Raw genomic sequence first — 26,811 nt, 5'->3', positions numbered from 1 at the left:
ATAACTTTAAATTAGAGCTTATTACTTATACTGGCCACTTGTTTATGTCTCTCCCTGAACAGGCCAGGTTTTACTGTTGCAGAAGTGGAGCCACTGGGCATCTACCAGTTTTCCCCTGATTCCCGCCAGCTTGTCATCGCAGAAGACATCCAAACTATCACACTTTATGTTCAGAAACTTTATGGGTCTCGTAGCAATACTACTCGTCTGTCCTATACAACATTAGATGGCACTGCAGCTTCAGGGGAGGATTTTCTCCCTGTGTCAGATGGCCGTTTGGTCTTCGACTCACCTCACCAAACCAACGCTTCTTTCCACCTTTTAGTTGTTGATGACTCTCTCTCAGAACCCGATGAGTACTTTCAGGTCAACTTAACAAATGTTAAGGTCCTTACTCCAGACTTTTCCTGGGCACACACATCTCCTCGTCTCAACCCTCAGCACAGTGTGGCCACTGTCACCATCCTGGCGAGCGATGCAACTGGTGGAATTCTGAGTATTGGACCCTCACTTGTCCAAGTACCAGAGGACCGAGATGAGGCAACACAGCAGGAGAGGAGGCTTATTCTAAGGGTGCGCAGGTCTGGCAGTGTTGCAGGGCTTGTGAGGGTCCGGGTCCAGGTGTACGGAGGTGTGTGCTTGTTTTGTTTGTTTTTTCACTGGTAATTTAATTGTACTAAAATATGTGCTGTTTAGCTCAAACTTATATTGTTTTGTGGTGTAACTCAGATGGAAGTACAACATCTCCTCCCTTTGCTCTGGAACCCAATGGGATCCTCGCCACGGAAGAGAAAGACTTCCGCTTGCAGTCCACTATAGTGTCTTTGCAGGCTGGAGAAGATGAGTCAGAAGTTATCCTTGTTATCCTGGATGACTCTGAGCCAGAGGGACAGGAAGTATTTTTCGTCTACCTCAGTAATCCAGAGGGAGGAGCTCAGATCACAGACAGTCCATACCAGGGCTTTGGAGCGTTTGTCAAGATCACAATTCTTGGTAAGAAGATTTAAAAAAAAAAAAAAGAAAAGAAAAAAGAAATTCCATTCATATCCCATTCATAGTGGATGATGCTGTCAAATTAGATCAAATGTGAGGCATCTGTGAATTTCCATTAACTGGGATTTAAGTCAAGGCTTAAGCTTTGCCTTTCATTGATAATTGGGGTAATAGAGACATTACCTTTATCTTGGCTGAAAGTATACTATACATGGTTATTGTCACCTATAACTTACCTGTACTTCGGAGCAGTTTCCTAGTCATTGATACCATACCATTTTATTTCTAAATCACTTTAAAAACAACATAACAGCTGACCAAGTGCTGTACAACAATGATGCTGCAAAGCACTCCCTCACAATGGTCCTCCATGCTTCACCGTAGAAATGGTCTGATCCCTAACCCCCCCGCCCCCACAGGGTTCCCCACAAAGCACAGGGGGTCTTCAAGGCTTTGACGGATCATATCCATTGTGATAAAATTAAGGTCACGTCTACAGGAAAACAAGTTTAGGTGTGTCCATTTAAGGTTTTTCATCATTAGGATGTTTTGTTCACATGAAAATAGTGCTTACGGAGCTGAAAATTCAAATTTTGTAAACCAGGGCCCAAATTAAATAAATGGGGACCATCAAAATAAATATTGCTATGCAACAATATCTTAAAACAACATATATTCTTGATCAAAAATGAAAAGTTACTCTGTAGGCCACACCTTGTGCATTTTTGTCCATGTACTGTGTGGTTTAGTGAGTTTAGTGAACTAGTGGAGCTATAGTAGTGGAATAGTTCTTGTCTCTCCTTATAACCTTGATTCCCATTTCATTTATGAAACATGTCTGAGAAACACCACATTACATAAATTATTATAATTACATACACAAATACGTTGCAAATATTTCAAAAGAAAGTTTTCACACTCTTAGATATGTAAAATTGCAGTTCTACCAATTTAAAATAACATCTACAACACAATATAGTCTGCCTGAAAAATAGTCCTCTGTTTTAGCTCATGTGTATTCTGAACCATCTCCTTTGTCATTTGCTGTCAAAAAGACCTGCTTGTTGTCTGTTTCTGTTTTCACTAATTCCAGGGATTTGCACGACTTCAGCACTGGTCTCCACCACTGCAATGGAGACATAATCCTGAGACGATGCTCACTGCAAATCAAACTGTGCTTGATACCAAAATAACTTAATTGATAATTAATAATTAACTTGTGTTATTTTTTAACCAGTTTTTGTTTTGTTTTTCTTGCTCTTTGTACTTCATTTTATCCATTCCAGGGAGTGACATCCATAATGGCATTGTTGGGTTTAGTCTTAGTTCTCTGATGGGCCAAGTTCTGGATGAGGATTCAGAAAATAGAACTGTTCTGCTCTACATGCAGAGACAGGAAAACAGGTAATTAAAATGCACAGATTTTTTTTTCATTTGATAAAAAATTAAGGTTAATACAAACTTGTGACCTAAAAAATGGGTCCATTACCAGTTAGTAATTAGTTTGTATATTTTTTTCCATATTCTCAGAGCCTTTGAGGATTTGCAGGTCTTCTGGAGAGCTACTTTCAGCAAAGAATCTTTAAGTCTAGTCAGTAACGGAGTCGACCTGACCACACAGCTTGTGCAGACCTCAGGAACGGCAATCTGTAGGAGAGGAGAGATAATCTGTGCCCTCACTCTGGAGGTCCTGGATGATGAGGTAAGAGGAAGGAAAAGGACCTCAGCAAAAACAGCAATACAACATTATTTTGTTTTTCTGACCTTGAAATGTGTTTAGCTAAATCGTAAAAGGCAAAATGATTAAACTGAAGAAATATTAACATTCTCTGTGTTTATTCATATCTATATTGTTTTAGGAGCCAGAATACCAAGCATGGTTCTTGGTGGAGATTTATCAAGTGGGAGCAGGAGCTGCCATTAATGACACCACTCGTTTTGCCAACATCACTTTAGCAGAGAGCGACAACCCACAAGGTGTTGTGTACTTCACTGTAGGCCATAGACTGCCCATCGCCACCCTGCTGACCACAAGGCTCAGTCTGCAGGTCTACAGGCAAGCAAGCACAGCTTCAACCATGGCTCTACAATTTCGTACATTGGTAAGATTTACCAGTAACCACAATTAAGTAATTCATTCCAACCATGCAGCAGAGGTGGTCCACAAACAGGTTTAGTGGCTGATATGTAGTAGTGAGCCAAACTTCTTGAAAGTTGTACCTTGTTTAGTTATACGAAATATACATATTTAAGATTAAGAGAATCAGTTTTTATTTATTCACGTGTGCCTTAGAGTTGTTTCTTTACTATTGTTTTGTATAGGAGTAATTCTTATTCCCAGTTATGTCTAAAAATCATAAAAAATTGTTGTTTTTTTTAAATCATAATATTGAAATACATATACATATACCTCATGGCTTTTAATAGACATATTTGTTAGATATCTCATGTAATTTTTTTATATTGTTTTTTTCTTAATAAAATCATTGTTTGTAATTAAAGGTACGAATAGACCTGACATTTGAGAGCTAAAAGCAAGACTTAACACAGTATTTTACTTTGCATGATGTCTCTTGATTTCAGTCTGCTTGATATGCTTTCCTTATGTATAGATTATTAAAGTTAAACATCAATACTAAGTTCAAGAAAACAAAAGTTTTCTTCTCACCTCTTTGATCTCTTCCATTTCTCTGAGAGACAGTGATCTGTGATCTCAGCACTAAGATCATGAGCACACAGTGTCTGGTGACACTCTTTTTGATACTAGAGATGAAAGTAAGAAAGTGTCTTGTGCATTCAGAAACCTCGCACAGACACATGGCCGGGTCATTTGCTTTCATCTCTGCTAGACAATAGGTTTTCTGTATTATAAAGTCCTAGTCCTCATGTGGCTATGCTTTCACAACAAATATTATATAACAGCTTCACTCAGTCATCTGTCTTTGATTAGAACTGTATGGTAAATAAAAAATGTGCCTTTGAGAAGTTTAATGAATAATTCGTTTTCATCCTATAAAAAGTTCATTCTATTGCCACTTTGATCAAAGTTTCCCTCAAAATATTCTCATTTTCTTTTAGGAGCTTCCAAGGGAGGAGATGGTGGGTCCCTATGTGATCTGGCCTGCTAAAGAAGGAATGGACTTCCCTAAACAGGAGGGCCAAGTAACCTTTGATGTTGGGCTTCACACCACATCACTAGACATTTACCTGACACCTGACCTAGCCTCATCCTCACCTACGCCGAAACGCTTCCAAGTTGAGCTCTACAATCCCACAGGGGGAGCCAGTGTTCACTCTCAGTTTGGACTGGCAAATGTAACTGTGGTGTCAAATGCAGCAAGTGAAGCTGTGTGGGTCTTCCTGGACCAACTACATCAGCCCCTTGACCCGACTATATTAAATACGGTGCTGCAAGGACTTAAAAATAAGGTTGTTTCACCCCTCACTCGTGAGCAGATGACTGCTGTCCTCGAAGCTCTAGAGAGGGTAAGAGGGTTAGTGTACAAAAGTAACACTTCCTATAAAAATGTATTTGTTGTGGCTTACTAGTTGTATAACAGATACATTAATGCAATGTTGTTTCTCAGTCTTTTCATCTTTTCCTTTCTCCCAATCAAGGTGCTTGCAGAAGCAGACCAGGCTCCCTTAAAGGAGAGCAGTCGGAATTTGACCTATGACCTGTTGTGTGCCTTGGCCAATCCCACCAGAGTTGACACTCGAGGCCTTAGCCATCTTGCTGAGGTGGCAGAGAGATTTGCTTTTTCCCTCCTCACACACAACCAATGTGAGATGTGAGTATCAGTGCTAGAGATGAGTAAATGAATTATGAGCATGTTACCTCACCGTGTGTATTATATTGTTTCATATTATTGGTGTTTTTTCTTTGTTTAATTTCTCCAGAATGGGTACTGCTTTGGAAACATGCCCTTATATGACCATCTCTGCCTTCCAATGGTATCCCACACAAATTAATGGACACAAATTCAGAGGCCGTAATGCAGACTTCTTCCAACTTCCAGATACACTACTGCCAGTGCCGGCAGTTTCCACTACAGACTGTGGCAACCTCAGCAGGATTCAGCTGACTGAGTTCAGAACTGAGCACTGGTTTCTCACCAATGATACATTCACAGCTGTCAGCGGGAAGGTAGGGGGACTGCTGTCACAGTTTAATCACATTTGAAAAGCATCAGTAGTTTCACTGTTATGAACAATTATTTTGTTTTAACAGCAGGTGGCAGTATTATCCTGACATTTACCAGTCGTTCATTTGTAATGGTAAGCAACTCTGCTGTTGCCTCTGTTTTTAGGTTTTCTCAGCCAGCCTCCAGGGCAGGGGGTCACGACCCTTAGAAGATGGCAATGAGGTGATATATCGTATCCACGCCCCTGGACAGCAAGTTAAACCAGGAGAGTCTGTGTGCCTTCTGTGGAACCAGACCACTGCAAGGTAATGCAGCAAAGACACATTAAATCAGATGCAAACTAAACAATTCCTTAAGAAAAACTGCAAGAGATTGTTTCAGTGTTATCAGTTTATACCACTGGTTACTTTTCTTTAGTTGTTATTTAAGTGTATGCCATCTGAGTGTTTTATTTATTCTTAACTCCCTCCAAATATTCATCATATACAAATGTACAGCATGCCAAACTCATGTAACATCCCCACATTTAACTGGATGACTAAGAACAAACTGATAACTGAAGAGACGTTTGGTCTCTGTATAATTTGCTTTACTGAAAATTATTCCTGTTTTTATATCTGCATATTTAGTCTCCTACAATCTGTATCCACACCCCAGGAATGTCCTTAGTGTTATGCTGAGGACATTCCTGGGATGTGGAGTGGGATTTGGCTGGAACACGCTGTTACAAGTTAAGAGTTGGCAGGTTTGGTTTGGCTGGAATGGCTACCTGAATGATAAATCTCAGGGAAAGAGACTGATTATAGAGGTGATACTGTGAACCCAAAATGGGAAGAGTGTTAAAGTTTACCAGTTAAACCAACACAAATAGGAAAAAGAAGGGGAAAAACAGCTGAGTTTATACATGTTTAAACATCATTTTAGCAGACTATTTTTTATGCCAAAAAGCATCCTCATTATACTACTTTAAACCTTTTATTTTCTAACTTAACAACCTTTTGATTCAGGTCACAGCATATTTGAAGGGTATAGGCAACAGTTGTTGGTTGACTATTATTTGCTTCACTTACATTGTATTGTACTCTGCTTCAGTGTCCTATTTACTTATCTCATTCTGTCTTATCTCCTCTCTATTAGCTGGTCGTCAGATGGTCATTACTGCAGGATTGTGAAAGAAAGTGAGAATTATGTGGAGTGTGCATGCTCCCACTTGTCTGTTTATGCAGCCCACGCTGAGTTTGCCATGCTAGCATCTTACAACGATGCCTTTTATGCATCTGGATTTATTTGCATCTCAGGTACAAAAACACCACATATTCCAGTTACTACTCGGCATACATGTGTTGTTCTGTGTTGTGTGTTGAAGTTGAAATGATGCCTGACTTTTCTACCTGTTGCATATGACCTTAATTTTCTGTATTGCTATATTGATCTTTAAGATTATGTGTTCTCCATTTATGCTTCCTCAGGGTTTGCATTGGCCATCATGTCCCATGTACTGTGCTCCCGTTTCCCCATGTTTGCTGCCAAACTGCTCACCCACATGATGGTGGGCTGCCTTGGAACTCAGGTAATGCAACTGTTTGGATTTACTTTTCTTCTTTTGGTCAACTTAGACATTTTCACCTGTTTGCATTTACTTATTTTCTCAGTATATGTAGATGAATGAAGGACCACTTGAAAATGCTGTATAGGCACTCATCTTTCTGTGCTCAAGGAAACAGTAAATCCAGTCCTGTAGATGTGTGTGTGTGTGTGTAGATTACACATATTAAGAAAGCTGTAATGTATAAATGGAAAGCTCACCTCTTTACATTCAAATTCCAATTAAAGGTAGAATAACACACAGTCAAACATACAATCCAGTTTAAACATTCACTCAGATTGCAAACACACACATGCTGCTAACCCAACTCTCACCACAAGACATTTCACAGTTATCTTCTTGGAAATGTGCATGGATGTGAACACAGATAATCAGATGTCATTGGTTGCGTAGTTTGCGGGCCACTGCGTCCTGACAACGCAACCATGCCCCCCCGCACCCATGCCCATTAAAAACGCAAGCTGTCACATAACCATTGAGCGAGATAGATATGTAGCTACAGGTTGGTCTCTCTGCTGGTTCCGATCGTGTGTGTGTGTGCATGTGCGTGAGTGGATGGGGGACTGGTAATTTTCCACTGGTCCCCCGTCTCATTAGTTAACAAACACAAGCACTTTCTAAAGCAGACCTTGGGGGCTAGCTACCTCAGACTTGACCTGTTTATGGCCCAGGCAGAGCCCCTGAACCTGAAAAGGTTTTGGATGGAAAATTCCACCCTGTTCTCTTTGTAAGACCTTCTTCCTCGAATGTGTATGTGTCTTAGATAGTGTAATGTGTTAGCACAGTCTGTGTGATTCTACGGCCTTCTAATCAAGGTTGGTTGATAAAAACCTGTAACTCTAATTGAAACTATATTTGGGTATTAAGATGTAAACTCCAAGTGGTCATCTAGTACTGACCCAAACATTTCGGCTGAAGTGGTGGTTATGATACAGGATACACTGATCAGCTGATTACATTACATTTATTCAATTTTCCCTTTTTATCTGAAAACTGATATGACTGAAAAATGTCTGGGAGGTTGGAGCAGATTTGTTTCTGACATCTTTATTTGTGTCCAGCACCTCTACAAGGTGATTACTGTAGACTGCACTAATACTTAAATTTGCTGTTTTCTTATTTCCAAATCAGAAGAATCAAATTTTACCTTCTTGGCTAACCAACTTTTTATTGTTAAACCTTGTAAGTTAACAACTAAAAATTGTGTCAAGAAGCTCACAGTACATCCACATAAAAGTTTGTTTAGCTTTTTATTTTTACATTTTTAGTATGATGAAATGTTAAAAGTATACAATGAAAGAGATGGCAAATAATAGCAAAACAAACTGTTCCTGGCAGTTTTTGGATGAAATTCAGTTTATTTTATGCTTATTTTCCCAATTATCAACATAAAGTTTTAACATATTCATTTTAAGCAATCACTCTCACAGTATTATATACATATATTATATATATTACATATATATATATATACATCTACATTTATTACACTGAATTTGTATGCTAGTTTGGTTGTGTTTTTTGATGCATTTAGAATTCATCATTACACATGTACACCTCTGTGTTAGAAACTTCCAGACACATTCTTAATTCATACGCTTATTCTGTCTCCCCGCAGAACCAAAACAGAAATGTTTCGAAGGACATCCAAAGTCTGTGTTTGAAAGGATTTGTCTGTATTCACACCTTGCTAAAACATCAGGCTTTAACCGCTGCCATGTCACCTCTCAGCCAGTCAAAATAGCCTGTCTTTGGTAGATTAGTCAGTTCACTTGTTACTAAACTTTCCCTTGTTTTGCCTGTTTGAACATAAAAAGACAAAGAATCATGGGATTTTAATGGCAAGAAAGTAATTGGAGGAGGACTGTCTCTTGAACTTGTGGGTCTTAGTCTTGCTCATTCTTCGTCTCTGGTTTGAACGGTCAGATTTTGCTCCAGCCCCCTCTGACAGAGACGGCTTTCCATGTGTGGTGGCCGTAATTAGTCATTGACTCTGCCCTCTGTGTGGAGGAAATTAAAGCTATCAGGGTGATTAATTTCACAGTGCAACAGCTAGAGAGAACTAGAATAACATCCTGGCTCTCTGTGAGAGTGCAAGACCGGGTGGAAGATAATGCGAAGGTGGAGGCTTCTGGTTCAGTTTGGCTAGTTTTGAAATGATAATACTTTCTATATTTTAGCTACCATCCTTATCTATTTAATATTTAATTAGAAAATTTCACAGATGACACACGTGGATTACAAGCAAGGGAAGGAGATGGGCAAACTTATTGCACAGAAATAGAAAAATAGAGACCTTTTGCAATAAAATAACATCACTTCTAAAATTAAAAGTACTTAGGATGTACTTGTAAATATTTCCTATAAATGGTTTACAGGTCAGTAAGTTCAATTGTCAGGGAACATGAAAAAGGTCAAAATAAAAGGAAATAAATTACCATCAGCATTAACAGGAACTTGTGGGGGATGCATAACCAAACAACTGGGAACCATTTCTTATGCGGTATATTCATTGTCAGGTCGGCAAGCCTTTATTTAGCAATGATATCACTGTGATGTGTGACTTCTTTATAGCACAAGTGGAGCACACTCATAGCTCATAATTATGTTTTAGTTTTTATTAAACTGTAAGTAAACCTCAGTATTAGACATTTTCCTCTATCTAGTATTGTAGGTAAATTACTTTATATTTAACATAGTCTAGTCAAAGAGTTTTATTCCAAATTTCAGAGGGTTACACAAGTTGGAAGCTATCTATGTGAGTTTAAAGAAACCCACCAAGTAACATAGAGCTGCCACTGACAAGGATACAGACGTCAGACCTCCTGCTGAGGGATAATAATGATTTGTCCTATCCATCACCTATAAGGAGTGGTTTCACATTGAATGATCGTGAGTTTATCTGTGTGAGTGTGTGTGTGTATGTGTGTGTGTGTGTGAGTGTGTGTGTGTTTTTGTCACATCAGAGGTTGTACAGTAACAGAGTTGAAATTTGTCTGAGTGGAAAGTTACCCATGTCCTCAGTATTAGTCATAGTTTTTTTTTATTATTCTATTCTAGAAAGCCCATATATATAAATATGATATAAATAACTAAAAACCAAGAAAAAAATTAAATAATATCAAGTTGCAATAAATCCCATATTAAAAAAGTGAGAACAACGTGTGTGTTCATTTATTTATTAAAGGAAACATAAAAAAATTAAAAGAAAACTCATTTTTTGCTATAATGGAGTTTTCTGTTTCTTCTTAAGTATTAAATGTGCACATATACATGTATGTATGTATACATCCAAGTGCTGATGAGGAAAGGATATCTATTCGCCATCTCTGCTGCAAACAAAACTATTTAAATCTTCATCCATTGTGGTTAAACGACTCATCACGTCACACACGCCCCTCAGCCAGTGAGTGTTTACTCCACTGGTTCTGGTGCTTTATTCCAGTATCTGGGAGGTGTTTAGGTGACTCTTAGTTCTGGCAATACAGGATATCCTGTTAGTTCTGGGACTGAATCCAGCATTCAGAGGTCTGCTCTTCAGTCTGCCAGCACACATAAACACTTCACTATCTTCTTTCCTTTTTATGCAACACCCTCCGCCATCACTTCCCATTTCTGAACAGAATGCAGAGGCTCTGTGATTGCTTTTAGGGTTTTAAAAAGATATTTTCTGTCGTCAGTGTGTTATGTAGGGGGAGTTAGGTTTTATGAATAAATATGGGTGTTTCTCAGCCCCCCTAGCAAAGGGGATGCTTGAATTGTGTAATCCATGAACTTGATATTGATGTGTACAGCGTAAGACTCTTAATGTAAAGAGTGACTTCTTTTCCTGAGGATGTTTATCTGTTCCCATCATGACCAATCAAACATTAAATCAATAAACACAGAGTTTGTGTGTGTGTGTTGGTGAGTTGGTGAGTCTTGCTGACGTCAGAGAACATGCTTATCTTATTGTAGTCTGGGCTTTTTTTGTCCAAAAGAGTTTTAGAACAAAATGAAAAACCAAAGAAGGGAAAGAGTGAGAGGAAAACATTGGGTTTATTTTTTCCTTCTCTTGCGCTCTCTCTGCTGCTTTAGATAGAAATGTTTCTTTACAGTGAGTGTTGTCTACTTTCAAGATGTTGGATTTTGCTTTGTTTTCTTTGCTTTTTTAAAGAAGTGAGCTTCCATACAAAGACAACAGAATGTTCTCGATAAGAATTTAATGCCAACCCAAGCTCTTTACTGTCAGCCTTTAACTATTGGCAGACAGGTAATGAACGCCTTTAAAATATCAACAGTGCAGGCCTGTGTTATTGTGTGTTTGTGCAGACAAGACAGTGGAAAGGTGAAGACAGCCTCTGGGGAGGCTCAAATTACGCTCTACTGACTAATCCCACTACTCGTTCCTTGTATTGCCCTGACTCTTCTCTTCATAGTCTGATCCATCTCTGTTCAAATGAGCAGCATCTTCTTTCTATGACCTTTTCTCTTGTGATTGCTGTTAAAAAAAAGCATTGAACTACCAATTGATGGCCCATTTTTTAGCTTTTTCATGTCTTAAGTTGGTCCATGATTTTTCCCCCACTTTTTTTTTACACTCACATAAATTTTATATCAAATAAATATGAGTAATGTCCCATTTATCATCCATCTCAAGATGCTGCCAGCCTGAGCTGGACAGCAGACAGCAGCTAAAGACATTACGATCACTAGCCACATCCTGTGTGTCTCATCAGGTTGACCATGACGCCTCTCCATAAACTGATTACAGATCCTCAACATCATCAATAGTAGAATAACAATTGGTGTTAACTAGTATCCAGTGGGGCTTTCAAATACAAGCTGACCAACAACTCATCATAGCGCATTGTCCATGAGCTGCTTGGGTTGTTGTTTACTGTAAATAGAGCATCTAATGTTAAACTTTGATGGTAAACACTGAGACCTTCCCAAAGTTTAAATGGTGCACGAATCTAAGGATTAATGAGATTTTATGAAACAGGTACTCAGATTACCTTAATTGTTGTTGGCCCATTTTTGCAGGCTTTATTAAAAAGAAAAACAATGACAGAGGCCCATGAAAGAGAAGTCTCTCATTCCGTGCTTGGTGTTAAAGCAGTTATGTTTAGGTGTCTGTTGTCACCACTTTGTTCTTCTGTGAGCTGATTTGTTAATATCCAATAGAGCAGGAGGCGAATTAATGTTATTGGTCTTCAAACCATCTGCTGTGCTTCAGCAGACTCTGACCTTTCTGGACTCTGGAAGTTACACATTCATCTTTTCCAAATGTGTGTTGTCCGGACAGCTGGTGAACCTTGAAATGCATGAACTTTCCTCTGTTTCCAGAAAGAGCACGAGGACAAAGTAGTCGTCATTTAACAGCTGATTAAAAATTAAGCAAAACTTTACAAATTACAGCCAATATCTTACTATTTTATTATTTTTCTTTTTACTAGCTGTCCTTTCTAACAGCTTTTATTTCTAAGGTGGTTAGATATCTAAGCCAAAAATACAGTTTAAGGTAAATATGGATGCTCAGCAAAAGAAATTAGTTCTAGATAAAATTTTATATTAAATCGCTCACAAATCTCAGAATTAGGAGACTTAACTATCCTTTGTTGACAAAGACTTTCTATTTGTCTGGTTTATTAGATAGAGATAATTCAACCAGTAGATGCTTGTTCTGAAATATGTCTAAAAATGTAATAATAAGTGTTAGTGATTTCCCTGCTCCACGAAGCACCTTTCACCTGATTGCGTGGAGTTACTTAGTTGGACTTATTCAACCAGGGCACACTATGATTGAATGTGAGAGCCTCTCAAATTTCTCAGTATCCTGCTCTATTTTTGGAGTTTCACAGTTTATCTTGGCAGCACTTCATGTGTAGAGTTGACTGAACTTTGGATGTTTCGGATGCATTTACCCTGAAACTATTAAGGTCAGTGATGTTGCTATTATCACTGGATGTTTGCTGTGGTTTTTCTAGGTTAGGTCAAACAGGATGTTTCCCAGTTGTTGTAACATGTGGGACAGAATTTATTCAGTATGTTTTTACTTAGTTTTGCTGTTAAGATTGGCAGTATGTTAACTTGATCGAGACCTCACTGAAAGCCATCTGCCAAGTCTACAATGTCACAGAGAAAGCTGTGTGTGTGTGTGTGTGTGTGTGTGTGTGTGTGTGTGTGTGTGTGTGTGTGTGTGTGTGTGTGTGTGTGTGTGTGTGTGTGTGTGTGTGTGTGTGCGTGTTTGTGTGGCTTTGGATTTTGCGTGCATGTGTGATACAGGCTTAACGTCCTGAAATAGAAGTTCAGAGCTGCCTGCCTTCCTGAGGGCACCAGGAAGTGTTGAATAAAGAAAGGAAAAAGCATGCAGTGTAATCTAAGAGAGATGTATTTATAATGACTTCTTTTGTTCAGACTACTTCCTCAGTTTGTTTTTAGCTCTTCTTCAAATACAGTATTTCCTGAGCTTGATTAGATAACTGGAGTTTAACATGATGACTCTACCTGGGGTTACTTTGATTATAAGTGATGGAAAACATACTGTAGGCAAAGACATTAAATATGGAATAAAAGCTTGCACAGAAAAGCACACACTTTCACATACCTTTGCCTGTAGGGGTCACTGTAGCTCCATGGCCAGAGTCAAGTTCAACAGCAGCAGGGGATGAAGTTCCTGATCGATGGCTCCTCAGGGAGTTTCTTTTTATGACTAAACCTTTTTGGAGCCCACTAAGAAATTGCTGCACAAAAGGAAATTGGCTGAGTCAAATCCTCCAACTCTAATTCTTAAAATGAATCCACCTGTGAAGAGTAAACCTGTGCAATGCATCTCATTACTGCACAGGTCTGGGTGACCACTCATAACAGCATATGTAACAGATTGATCTTCACAGCTTAATGCAAAATTGCAAAAACAGTTTACAGTGTAAATAAAGCTGGGACTCATATGCCAATATGTTCTATTAATCTTGTTTAATTTAATCTAAGTCTATCAAAAGTAAATAAAGATTGCCGGTCTGAGATTTAAAGAGGTACATGCCATTTCAGCTGTGCTTCTAATTAAACCTAAATCTCACAATGAGACATCATTGCTCAGTGTTCAAATTGATTGGCTTTATAAGCTCTCATTGATAGACATGGGATCTCTCTTGCATCGACGACCTGTTGTATAAGATGTGAATGAAGCTACTTTAGCAGTTAATTATAGGTTCCTGTTGGCTTTGTGGTCAGATGTGCACTAGCAGTAACCTCCTGATTCACATATGATAACGGAACCATTAAAATAATTCTGCCATGGAAGCGATTCAACGGCCTAATATAAAAAAATGTTAACTGCTTAGCTGTTCATAGTCTTATCTGTTATGTAACTCACATAGCACTATCTTAATCATATCAGAGTACTTATGGATATAAAACATGTGAACCACTGCTGTCCTTTTTTTCTGCCAGATTTTTGATATGATACACATTATTGTGCAGATGCATCTCAAAGAGACTGAGACAAATGTTCATGTTTCCACGCTATTCTACGTTGCAAAATTTTATCTCCATACCCAGAAATTAGGACAAAAAACCCAACTGTGCTTAATAATCAAACTTTAGCAGAGGCACACATGCACACAGAGAGGCTTGTGGCGGAGCAAAGCAGGCCCATTGAGTGTGTGTGTGTTCAGGAAGCTGACCTTGAACAGCTGGTTACTGTGTTTTTATAGCTGTGCAGATGCACATGAATCTGTGTGGGAGTGTGCATGTGTGTATGTGTGTGTGTGTGTCATGGCTTGCAATGAAATCTCTGTCTGGTTTCCAGGCTGCTTTGCTCCAGATGCTGAGGAAGGAAATTTAAGAGTCGTCTTGAAAACAGCCATGTTGTGATGAAAAGCAGCACTGATACTCCTCTACTGTCTGAATGAGAGAAAATAGGGGCCTGTTGTAATGCAGCTAAATGTGCATCATGTGGGTGGCACTGCTTAGATTGCCTGTTTGGAGGAGTTTGTGTTACTGCCGGTCTCTTTATGAGCAGTGACAGAGGGATGCAGCAACAGCAAAAATGGCATTGGTGGAAATATTTGTCTAGCGGTTCTTTCAGAAATACTCATTCTGTAAAACAGGTCTATGTACCAAAATCAAAACAAGCCTGGGTTGTTCCTTTATTTAAACATTTTCTTGGGTCTCAGACCATGCCATTCCATCACACGTCTTCAGCTGGTACAACATGCTGACACAAGTCTTTTAACTGGCATATGTACTGTAAACATGAACCTATTTCTCTGGTTTTAGCACCACTCCTTTAGCTGCTTGTATGTTTTAGAACCCAGTTTCATTTATTCATTTAATTTATTTTTAAATCCCTCCATGCTCTTGCACCACTTGCTGAGCTCTACACACCTACACGCTCTTATAGATCAGTTGATCAACAGGTCTTGTTGGTGCCAAGAACAAAGCAGAAGCTCTGAGGAGGTCGGGCCTTGGCTATTGCTGGTCCCAGATTGTGGAACAACCTGCCTCGGCATATCAGACAGGCCTCCTCCATGCCTGTGTTTAAATTTCTTCTTAACACTCACCTGTTCTTTTTGGCCTTTTCACACTCTTGAGATGCTGACATTTTTGTTTTTGCCTTTATTTTGTAACACTTTGGTCCACTGTGGTAGTTTTAAAGTACTTTATAAAGAAGTTGGATTTGGAGCTGGAAATAATGACACTAAAGACACTGTAAAGTTGTTGACACTCTTAACCCTTGTTGTGGCTGTCACATACACTTTGATGTTCTTTGCCCAAGACTGTGATGATACTGGTCAGTTTGCAACCTGTCATTTATTCTGCAAATATATCAGTTCTTCCCAGAATAAAGGAAAAAGCTCTTGATAATGTCACGCAATGCTACACACACGCACATAGACGTGCTATTGAAATATAGTTGTGTGTATTCACGTACACAAGTGTGGATGCAGTGTTGTGGTTGTTTGGATGTGAAACACACCAGAAGGGGGTGGGTGTTTATTCGCCAACAGCTTGCTCAGCATGTATGCTTAAACCCAAGAGTCAACCCAAAACACTGTGAACTCTATGTCTGCAGTTTGACCTTATGTAATTGGACTGGAGCTGGAAAACAAAACTGGATAACACTTGATATAGCTGCTCATTGTTTGCAGTGTAATGGTGAATTGTTGCAAGGCTTAAATGCAAAGAAAATTTTATTATAGTGCTAATTGGACACTTGTCACAATTAAGATATATTTGGTTTTAGTCATCATCACCTGACTTTATGTACTTTAGACTGATTTTGTACCATCGTTCTCTATGTCTGGTCAGCAAATGTGAAGTCACATCAGTTACCTCTCCTCCTTTTACACAAACACTGGCCCACTAACCCAGCTATCAGCCATCTCCTTCAACCTTCACCTCAGACATGGCTACCCCCGTGCTTTACATGCAGGAATTGTGTACATACTGAATTTAGTAGTGGGAAAAAGGAAAATAGTGTTGACTGGAGCAGTCACATTCCAGCTTAAAATGATCTCAGCTGGCCTTTGTGTGTAATTCTGAACATTTTAAGCCACCATTGCCTTACCCTATTCTGAATTTCTCAGCTATGGGTGAAGAAAGACAAAGCAATTAATTGTGATGTGAGAACTTGATTCTTTTTTTGTTGTAAGGCATGGTGTTGAAGACCATTGATGAAGGCAGGGAGAGAAGAATGATAACCTCATTCATATTTTTCTCTTTTTCTTCATCTCTCTGAACAAAGGCAGAAGAGGAAACACCCAGGGTGCAGGCTGATGCTGGAGCCAGCTAGATCAGACCGGTAGCTGTTAGAGAGAAGGGGGAGGTGAAGGAAAAAGGAAGAAAAAAGAGGAGGAGGGGAGATGAGATGAGATGAAGGGTGGAGCAAAGGATGGAGTTGGGGTAAAAAAAATAGGGAAGGAAAAGGAGAGATGTTGTGGAGCATTAGTGTTTTGGTCAAGTTTAAATGGACAGTCTGTCAGGCAGACAGCTAAGACCACACTCCCTTAGTGATGTAATGCATCAGGCAAATGCTATTTTTAGCCATATTTGTACACTTAGCATCAGCACACAGGCCTATTGATCAGCTGCACAACTCACTGGGAGGATGAGCTGCAACCAGCAACAGCTCCATCAGCAGCTCCATCATGTTAGGATATTTCCTCTTTTTCCACCTAATGTCACAGCATTTCTCAGATTTCCTTCTTTACATCTTGAAGTTTATAATGTGCTGTATTTCAATTGATGCTTTTCTTCTCAATTTCAAATTATTGTAGCTTTTCTTTCATTTTCTTCTTCTTGTGGTGAAATAACATTAAAAAACAAGCATTTAGATTCTTTTAGACTTGATTATCATTTTAAAATTAAGTTATATAATGTCCAAAATAGTTCAAATAATCCACTACACAGCAATATATCTGGGAGGAAAAAAACAACAAAAATGAACAGACTCCCCTTTATGTCTTAAGGCCGCTGAGGTTTTCTGACTGGACATTTAGCCACGTAGATAAATGACTAATTAATTTGTAGGACTCATGCCAGCTAAGAAGGTCTGTAAAAGCAGAGCTGCTGTTACTTCTATAAAATTTTTAAAGCACTTTTTTTGTAACTGTCTTCTACGTTATTATACCCTTTCTTCCCTTTCTATTTATCTCTTACTCTTTTGTTAATTTCTCATTGCCAGCATTTTTTAAACTATGCTAATCACTTATCTTTGTGTGATACAATTATATATATGAGCAGACATTAAGGGGTTACATGCATGAGCGTTGGCGTTTCCTGGTTTACCTGGGAGAGAACAAGGTCTCAACACATTATTCAGACTTGTATTCAGTTCCTGCACGACTTTCCAGTCTATAGCCTGAAGGTCTAAAACTGTTGAGTCCTGATTTCTTACACAAAAGAAAATTACATTCATACACACTGTCATACACATTTGTAAGGACAAAGTCTAGGTCACCATTATAAAATTGACACATATCTGTTATTTTCACAATGGACTCAACAACAGCCATCATGACCCTCATACCTACTTAGCTACTTCTATTAATACACTCCTATAATGGCCATATCCATATCTGTTCCAGTCCTGGTGTCCAGAAGGTCTGAATCTCAAATGTTTCAATTCTTGTAATCTTTTCTTTTTGTGAATTCTTCTTAGCAAGCAACAGGTGTGGTAGCTACACCACAGACATGATTTGATTTGTTATTTTTTCCTCCTTATCCTTACAACCTTTTATTATATTACAAATAATTAGGATATCTGAAGATATCCAAAAGTCTCTCTACTACAGCCTTGTTTCAGAAATGAGACTGTCTGTTATTGCATGAACAGATTTTTGGTATAAGAGCAAAACATTGGACTTTTCTGAAGTGGCCTTCTGTGAGCCCTGCTCTAAATCCTTTTGAACATCTGTGGACGAAGCTGAAACATGCCATCTGGAGGAGGCCTCCTTCAAACCTGGACAACTGGAGAAGTTTGCTCATGAGGAGTGGTCCGAAATACCTGTTGACAGGTGCAGAAGTCTCACTGACAGTTACAGAAATAGTTGCTGTGATTGCTTCAAAAGATCATTTGAGGCAATCATGATCATGGTCAAATCATTAAGAATGCCATTATTTTTCTCCAAGTTTCTTTCATTAGTTTATTTTTTTTATATTTCTGTTGAAGAACAATTCGAAAGCAGTGTCTGATTTTAACTGGTTGGTTTTCAGTAAATTTTATTTATTATTACTTTTGTCAGTTTCGAGTTATTTCAGTGACCATTTTGGTTGTTTTTTTTTTCATTATCAGAGGAGAGCCAACAATTTTGTCCATGTCTGTAATTATGGTGAATTAGCCAGGTGAGCTATGTCAAGAGATACATTATGTAATGGGTGCAAAAGTAATAGTCAGGTCAAGTTTCCTTTAGTGTTCACATGTCTGCTTGACTCCTTATCTTATATGCTTCCTTGCTCAGGGTACAGTGCAGGACACAAACACTCACACACACAAACAGCCACCTCTTTGTTCAGTCTACGGCACGTACTTTTTCAGCCCTTTGCCCTGTTTTTTTTTTTTTTGGTTTTGTTTTTTTTTTTTCTTCCTATGAGGGCTGTTTGTCTGTGTCATACCTATCTGACTGTAAATTGGAGTGAGGGCATTTCTCAAAACTGCCCCTGATCCAGGCTTGTACTGCTGGATGTGCTGTAGATATAGCCAGAATCCTAATGAATCATCCAAATAATCATTTAAGGGGTGAGCTGAACTGATGTGAGTGAAAATAGAACCTATGAACATTTGCATGTTGTGCATGTTTTGCTATGATTGTGCGCTGCAGTTGATCTTTTCTCACTTGAAAATGTCCAATTTTTATGCTTTTCCAAGAATAGATGGGTGTCATACTGTGCCTTCTGCCAAATTGGTTAACTCTGCCAAAAACACACAGCTACATTGCATAATCTTTGTTCTAAAATGCTACCTGAACAGCCTCTCAGTTCAGGCGGGATTCCAGGTAGTCCATGCACGAGTTACCTTCCCTTCCTGTGCTCTTCCTCCCACCCACACCCTCCAGGCAAGGCTTAAAGCATGCATGGGAAAGTGATTCATGTTTCCTATGTACCTGTCTTTTCCCTTTCACAGAATGAAGCAGGGTTAGTAAGACCTGAAAAACCCAGGTGTGAGTGTTTTGTGTTCTTTTTTCTGAATTCTTTAAAAAGGAAAATATTTAGGAAAGAGCAGCAGAAACAAAAGAAGACTGGGAGCACACTGTAGAGAAAGGGATTTGAGGTGTAACTACTTTTACATAAACCTGCACAAACAGGTAGTTTAAAAAAATGGTGGTTCACCATAGTTCAAAGGACACCATACTTAATATTATCTTCCTTCAAAGAGGTAAAGATGCCACTTAAGGATAAAACATTTTTATTTGAGACCTTTTTATGTATTTAAAGCAGTCTCTGCTACTACATGTACCCAAGTATACTTATTACAGTGTAGAGCACATTTGACTCCAAGTTATCAGTGTTCCCACACCACTTTTCTCCTGCTGTCTTCCATTCACCTCCTTTCTGGTCCACGCTGCTGGAAGCTAGCCAACAAGCTGCAGGTTATACAACAACTGCTCGGCTGCAATGGCACCAAAGGTGAATGAAACTCTCTGATGGACAGTAGGACTGCAGGATTTTATGCTACTCTCAAGGGTTTATCACACAATCCTGCTTCCAATCTCACATACTGAATTTAGACTCTGGTGTATTCCCGCCTACGAAACGCTCTCTCTCACCTCTCTCTCTCTCTCTCTCTCTCTTGCATCCACATTTTTAGCAAGCTGTTTCTTTGCCATGATTGTGCAATCCTACTTCCTTACATTTTTGTGAAAAAATGCTGCACCACCTACACATTGGTGCTACATGTGTAAGAGCTAACATAAAGACATTTTTCAGTCTTTAAGTTGTTGTTTTTATTTTTGCCTCCACACGACTCTTACTGCATGGTGATGTAACAGGTCTGCAGAAAAGGATGTCTATTCTGCAGAGGAGGTGGGGAGGAGTTGGTTCTGCTATCTCTTTTAAAATGGTATCAACCCTAAAACTAACAGAAAATGATGTCACATGCAAAACGATTTGCTGACACAGCAAGAAGTGCATCACCTGCGTGCACTGTTCAAAGTCGCGATGCAAAATATGAGTGGAGTATCACAAGAGAAAAAATTGTGTAAAAAAAAAAAAAAAAGTCCCAATGCCTTTTATTTGGCTGAAGGAGGAAAGTTTCACTAACTGTGAATGTGTCTTTTTTCTCTTAACTCCACAGATTTGTTTCCTGGTGTCAGCTTTTCGGGGCAGACTTTTCTCAGAGGACAGCTGTGCTGCTCTGGCGCTCTTCTCTCACTATTTCCATCTCAGCCAATTCTTTTGGATGCTCATACAGGTAACATTAAAATGACAAGAAATACAAAAAGCTTTATGTAGCATCATCCCTACATAGCATTTATTGTTTTGTGAAGTGATGGTCATTGTGTCATTATTTTAGAGTGTCTTAGACCACTGGCCTGATTTATTGTTTAGTTCCCACCTTTTTGTTTTGCCTGGAAAAAGCTATGAGATGAGGGCTGTTTATCTACTTATTCTGTGTCAAAGTGTGAAGCTGTGTCTGTGCATTTATTTTTATTTTTTGTTGTTATGATCATTTTGTTTCAAGTTATTTATTTGGTGCTGTTTTCTGCATTTACCAACAGGTATGATTTTTATGTAGAGAAATGGGAATTCTAACAAGTATTTTTCTTTTTGCCAAACATTATATGAGAAACATGTCCCTCCCTCTTTCTAATTTTCCTCATAAATTGGCACAGAGAGGTCTCCCATTTTTAGATTTAATTCCTTAAAAGGGAGTGTGTGTTTTTATGTAATAAGCCTCTAAACTTCATTCCTACAACACAAGGCAAGGCTGTGAGATGAAGGTACCAGATTACTGCATGATATGACCTTTGACCACAAGCTGGTACCACTTAGTAACACCTCACTCTGTTCAGCAGCTCTCCCTTTCTCTTGGCCATGTGGCCCACATTTTGTTTTGCTCTTTTCCCAACAACAGGGCAAATGAGGTGATATGAAAACATTGATACAAAAGAATTTTCATTATTTTTGTATTAACATACATTACATCCATGCTACACATTGTAAATTGGGTTTATAAATTTTTCCTAATCCTGTTTTAATCCTTCAGAGTGACTAAAGATGGCTTATGAGCACAGGAATGTCACGAACATAGGCTGGATTTTATCAGTAGCCCCTCTAGAGTTCATTATAGACCAATGGTATAGACCATTTACCTCTGATTCTCTCTCTCTCCAAATCTGTGAGAAAATAGAAGATTTTTTTAGATATAGCTTGTTAATATAGATTTGATTACAAAATCATATGGAACTGACCATAACAGGGTTGTACTGGATCCAGGCTGTGCTGGGCATGTTGAATGTATGCTGTGTTTTTTGTTCATGTCAGGTTGTTTACTGACTGATTTCTGTGATATCTTAAGGTTTAAAGGCTGAGTCAAAGGCTTTCATGTGGCTTAAGAAGTGTTTAAATCTGGATGAAATGAGTTATGACGTGCAAACTGTTTTTAGACACACATGGATGTAGTTAGTATGGAAGCAAAGGTGATTGGATCTGGTGGAGGTAAAAACAAACAATGATTCAACCTATACAGTTCAAATAGCAAGTATAGTATTGCATGCATAAAACAATGACTTTGAATTTTGTGGTTTTATTTTTGCACGCTCACTAAGATTTACTTTTTTCAGAAATTGCCCTTGTTCTTACATCTAGGCCTAAAAGCATTTCTGGTCATTTCTTGATTGTCAGCAGTTATACAAGCTGACCAGAAAAAAATTCCTACCACTCTAGCTTTCATTAAAATGTGGCAGTGAAACCATCCAACCCTCACTAGAGTCTCTTTATCGACCCCCGGAAAATCTCCCTACCCATTTTTCCCTCCTGCCAGTTTGCCGCTTTCAGATAAGTGACTGAAATAAGCAGGCGCCAGCAGCCCATCTCAGACCAAGAAGAAGACTCTAATCAATAACAGTGTGTGTATATGAGGATGTGCATCTGAAGTAAATGGTCAGGGGAATATACCCTGGATTAATGCCAATAATTCAATCTCCATCCAGGACAGCCTCTTCTTGACTGGAGAGGCTCAAAGAGTCAAACTTAGAGTACTCTAAATGTGTGTATAGATACTTTTGAAAGGAGTAATGTTAATGCTGGCCTATATTATGTGCCTGTTATTATTACTGAATGTTTGAAAGTCAAATAATTGTCTCAGGTACCAGGTTTACAGCAGATCGCTGTATTTAAACGTAATATTAGAAGAATAAGTCAGTATGACAACAGGTTTGGTCAGACACATTTTATTTTATTTTATTTTTTAAGTTAATAAAACACATTTAAAACTATGTCATGAAAGGAATGTTTGTAAGCTAATGATATATTGAAAGTCACTCTATACATAAGGAGCATTGCTGGAGAAACACATTTGCCTAAAGTAGCTCTGAGTGCACCAAAAAACTTTTAAATAAATTTAGTTGCAGAGCTAGCATCATACTGGCTGCTGTAACATTACAGAAGGATAAAACCGTAAGTAGATCTAAATATAGAAAACCCTGTAGTAAGGCGCTAATACAAAGCCACAGCCAAACGTCGAGTCATCTTCAGAATTAGATGTACTTTATTTATCCCAGACTCGAAAATTTCAGATGTTTTTTTTTTTCTTTCATCTTAGTCGGCAGGCCTACTAATCCAGGTGCCAGCTATTTTTACTGGCAACACGATGCACTGTATCAACAGTAAATTGTATATGCAGCCACTACAGAGGCAACAGCTCAGCAGTTAATTGTTATATATTTACTGTATCTCACAGCCAAGAAAGAGCAGCTTTTGTATCTGACTGACTTCACTCTCTTGCCTCCGTGCAGTGCACTCAAACAGTTACACAACTGGAACCTGACAGTTGTGTACTGCATGTAAGGTATCTGTTTGTGTTTGCCTGAGTTCATTCTTGGATATTTGTGCAGCCACATCTGTTGGGTCAATAGTTATACAATATGATTATGGTGACAGCTGACACAGTTATTTTGAGGGAGAGGTCAGCATCCACTACCCCGTTGTCATTAGTTGCATCACAATGTCCGGTGTGCAAATGACCTGCTTGAGTTACAGATTGATGTAAACGTCATCAGCTGTTAATTGTTGTACTGTACCTGTGAAAAAGCTTGGAGGGATTATGGGATGATCCCAAAGTTTGTTTTTCATAAGAAAGTTATTCCCTGTTTAGTTTGGAATAATAACCCATTTACCATAGAATAAAAGGTCAGTAGTTTTAAACCCACCTGCCAATAATGACTAATTTCGCCCTTGTTGTAAAATGTAAAGTTAACCACTGCCCTCTGCCTTTCCTCTATCCAGAGCACCAGCTGTCGAAATCTTGACAAAGGATAAGACATTGTGTTTGTACTGCAATCAACAGGTGTTAAAAAGCTGCTTATGTAACAATGCACAGCTTAATGTATCAGATGGACAAGACTAATAAAGCCTGCTAAATTACAAAGCAAAGATAGCTATTTTGGATATGATGTAACAGTATTTTAGTTTTTCACTTGCTATGAAGACCAAATGTCCTCACAAGCTAAAAAAGATTAAAGTTTTCCAAAGTCCTGTTATTTTGCCTCCCTGGGCCCCTTATGTCATTGGGTTGAAGGGGAATAATTTTAGTTCATGACAGGTATTTGTGCTGGGGCTTTAGCTTTCTTTTTTTGTTTCCCTTCCAGTAATTTAGCTGTTTTCTCAAACTGTTTCCTCAGGCAGTAAACTTCTGGCAAGTGCTGGTGATGAATGACGAACACACAGAGCGGCAGTACTTGCTCTACTTTCTGTTGGGCTGGGGACTTCCCGTGCTGGTCATCATTGTCCTGGTCATCGTTTTGCTCGGCGGCTTTGGATGGACCATACATGCTGTGTACGGACTTGTGCAAGGAGATGTGTAAGTTCACAGTGCATATATATAAATACACAAGTTGACTTTTTGAGCTGGAGACAGGAATAGGGAATTACTCCAAATCTAACTTAATGTCTTTTTGAGGGGCCTGTTAAATTGTCCCTCTTGGTGACTGCAGGTTCTTTTTTGAGCTTAGGGAAATTCCTGTTTAGATGAGAGCGAAAAGAAAACACCTGAGTCAGTGACATCATATGAGGAGGTGGCTAGCCCAATCAGCTGAAGGAATAACTGAAGGAGTTTCAGTGTTTACATGAGTGGCCTCACACAGAAACTTGAGTCTTTACTTCGGAGGTGGAGTCTTTTAGAAATGATTTGCCATATTGTACACCTAAAACTCAAAACAAAACCAATGAGGTCATTTTATAAAAGAAAAGCTGCAGAATAGTCCTCAGACAGGTGTGTCTATTTTGTTTTGTTTATTTGTTTGTGTCTTATTTTTCATGTGTACCATGTGTGAATGAGAGTGTGTGACGTACAAAGTTAAACACAGATGAAGTTTGAACCCTTAAATCACACCTTATATTAGCCAGTGGTTTCAGGTGTGGCTGTTATCCTTGGGATCAAGTGAGTATACGTGTTTCCTGTGGGTGGATGTGAGACAGTGAGTGTACACACTCTGGACACAGAGGAGTATTCAGTTTCCCGGAGAGCTTACCCTCCTCTAGGAGGGAGTGAGACAGCCTTTGAATTAATTTATTCCCTCTCTGTTCCTCTTCATCAGAGTAAACAGATTACCTCTTGTTTTCTCACCGTGCCAGCTGTCTCAGTTTCGCCCTTCCTGCGTACAAACAAGTGTCAAGCTCAAACTTTACGTCAGGAGGCATTTTTGTTGTAACTGTGTCTGAGAGCGTCAACGGATTTTAACTATGTTTTAATTATAATTAAATAATATATATCATAATATACAATATAATATGGCAACATATAAAATAATGCATAATAATAAAACATATATTGCAACAACAACTTTGGTTGTTATATTATTGCATATATATTATATATTATTGCTGGATCCTGTTAACAATGAACGTACATAACTGAGAGCAGACTTGTGTAATAAGACAGCAGTAGCCATGTTTTGTTTGTCTTGATTTGATATTTTTGGCATCTTCTATCATGACTGTGGTGCTTTTCATGCCTCGCTGCATTGAGGATGTTAATATTTTACTAATTCGAACCAGGGTTTCATATTCTGTGGTTTGGAGCTCCTGTTACTGCGCCTCATTTAATGTTTACCATTGCACATGCTTGTGATTGCATGTTTTAATTTTAAAAGACCTTTCTTTAATTTAAGAGTAGGTTAAACTGAAACTGAGAAATCAGAGTTCAGTTCAGAGACAGGAGTCAATAAGAAGATAGGTTGTTGAGAAAACAAAACAAAAAAAAAAAACTACATTAAATTATTCTGGTGGCACACTTACAGGAAGCATTGGATTTACAGCAAAGAAGAATCTAGTATAATTTTATAGTCTTACATGTGGAGTAAATTTGCAGCTAGAGAGTCCTGTGATCAAATCATCCCAACAGAAAGTGACCACTAAGTCTGATTCCCTTAAACTCATTGGATTTATTTCATTAGCTTTGAATTTGGTGTTCTGTACCAGAGCACTTGTACTTAGTGAACCACAACCTTTATGCTGCCAGACGTGAAAAAGAAAGTCCCAGCAGCATTTCTTTAAAAATTCACCATAAAAGGTACTGCTCAGTGTATTTCTTCTCTTTATCTTTTCTCTTCTCCTTTAAACCATAAAGTCAGTGAAGTAGGCCCTTGGGTAATTTTTCTTCACCCTCCACAGGAATCCCTGGGATTTCTCTTCTATGTGAGACTTTCAGTACAGTTGGCTCTCATCCCATCACAAGGCCACAGCAGGACAAATGTCCATATTCCACTGCATTCCAAGTCATCATCTCACTAGCTTGGTGGAAAACGGATGATGCAAGGCTTTATTTGGCATACCTCTTTATGTTTTGGCTACCATTGATCCAATTATTTTACAGCGGTTGCTCAAACCTGCGATGTCCTATCTGTATGGGATGCTCCCACCTAACCAGGACAGAGCTTGTTTTGTGAAAAAGACAAAGTCACTTGACTGTTTTTGCTATTTGTTTTCCAGCTCCTGGCAAACAAGTAGCAGTTTATATAGGTTTGTTGAATTTCCAGATTAAAAATGTTTCCCTCCGTTTTCTTTGATAAACACTCCCGGTTGATGGAAGCTGGGAAAGAATTCATGAGAAAAACAGAGAAATAAACAATAAAGTACTACTGACACAACCCAACTCAAAAAGTGATATAAGAGGAGTAACTTGGCACATCTCCCTTAAAAGTAGGCAACAACTGTGTATTTATTTGTTCTTTAGTGCTGTTCCATGCTTTAAATAGGAAAAACATTATGACCTTATGGTGGTGGCAGGGCAGCAGACCAGAATGAATAGCTTGTGGTTGGTCCTTCCAACTGGGAAAACAGCATTCCTCTGTAGGGTAGGTAAACAAGACAAAAACTGTTACAAATATGACTATATACAAAACTCAATAACTCTTAATGGCTGGA

The 26,811-nt window shown here is 38.7% G+C and overlaps 1 protein-coding gene across 1 annotated transcript in view; it reads left to right on the top strand.

The window, feature by feature from the left end:
* The window catches only part of adgrv1 (adhesion G protein-coupled receptor V1), an 84,920-nt gene that overhangs the window by 38,732 nt on the left and 19,377 nt on the right, over positions 1-26,811 (top strand). Inside the window, exons 78-90 of the mRNA XM_042000315.1 lie at positions 63-631; positions 730-993; positions 2,280-2,397; positions 2,524-2,695; positions 2,853-3,095; positions 4,072-4,479; positions 4,612-4,784; positions 4,894-5,140; positions 5,304-5,443; positions 6,276-6,436; positions 6,608-6,708; positions 20,522-20,638; positions 24,069-24,247. Of these exons, the coding sequence (XP_041856249.1) occupies positions 63-631; positions 730-993; positions 2,280-2,397; positions 2,524-2,695; positions 2,853-3,095; positions 4,072-4,479; positions 4,612-4,784; positions 4,894-5,140; positions 5,304-5,443; positions 6,276-6,436; positions 6,608-6,708; positions 20,522-20,638; positions 24,069-24,247 (2,892 nt within the window). The remainder of the gene's footprint in view (positions 1-62; positions 632-729; positions 994-2,279; positions 2,398-2,523; positions 2,696-2,852; positions 3,096-4,071; positions 4,480-4,611; positions 4,785-4,893; positions 5,141-5,303; positions 5,444-6,275; positions 6,437-6,607; positions 6,709-20,521; positions 20,639-24,068; positions 24,248-26,811) is intronic.

This window comes from Melanotaenia boesemani, chromosome 11 (genome assembly GCF_017639745.1).
Source record: "Melanotaenia boesemani isolate fMelBoe1 chromosome 11, fMelBoe1.pri, whole genome shotgun sequence".
NCBI classification, from domain to species: domain Eukaryota; kingdom Metazoa; phylum Chordata; class Actinopteri; order Atheriniformes; family Melanotaeniidae; genus Melanotaenia; species Melanotaenia boesemani.
The sequence above is the reverse complement of the archived record's forward strand: the minus strand, read 5'-3'. Positions and strand labels throughout refer to the sequence as shown.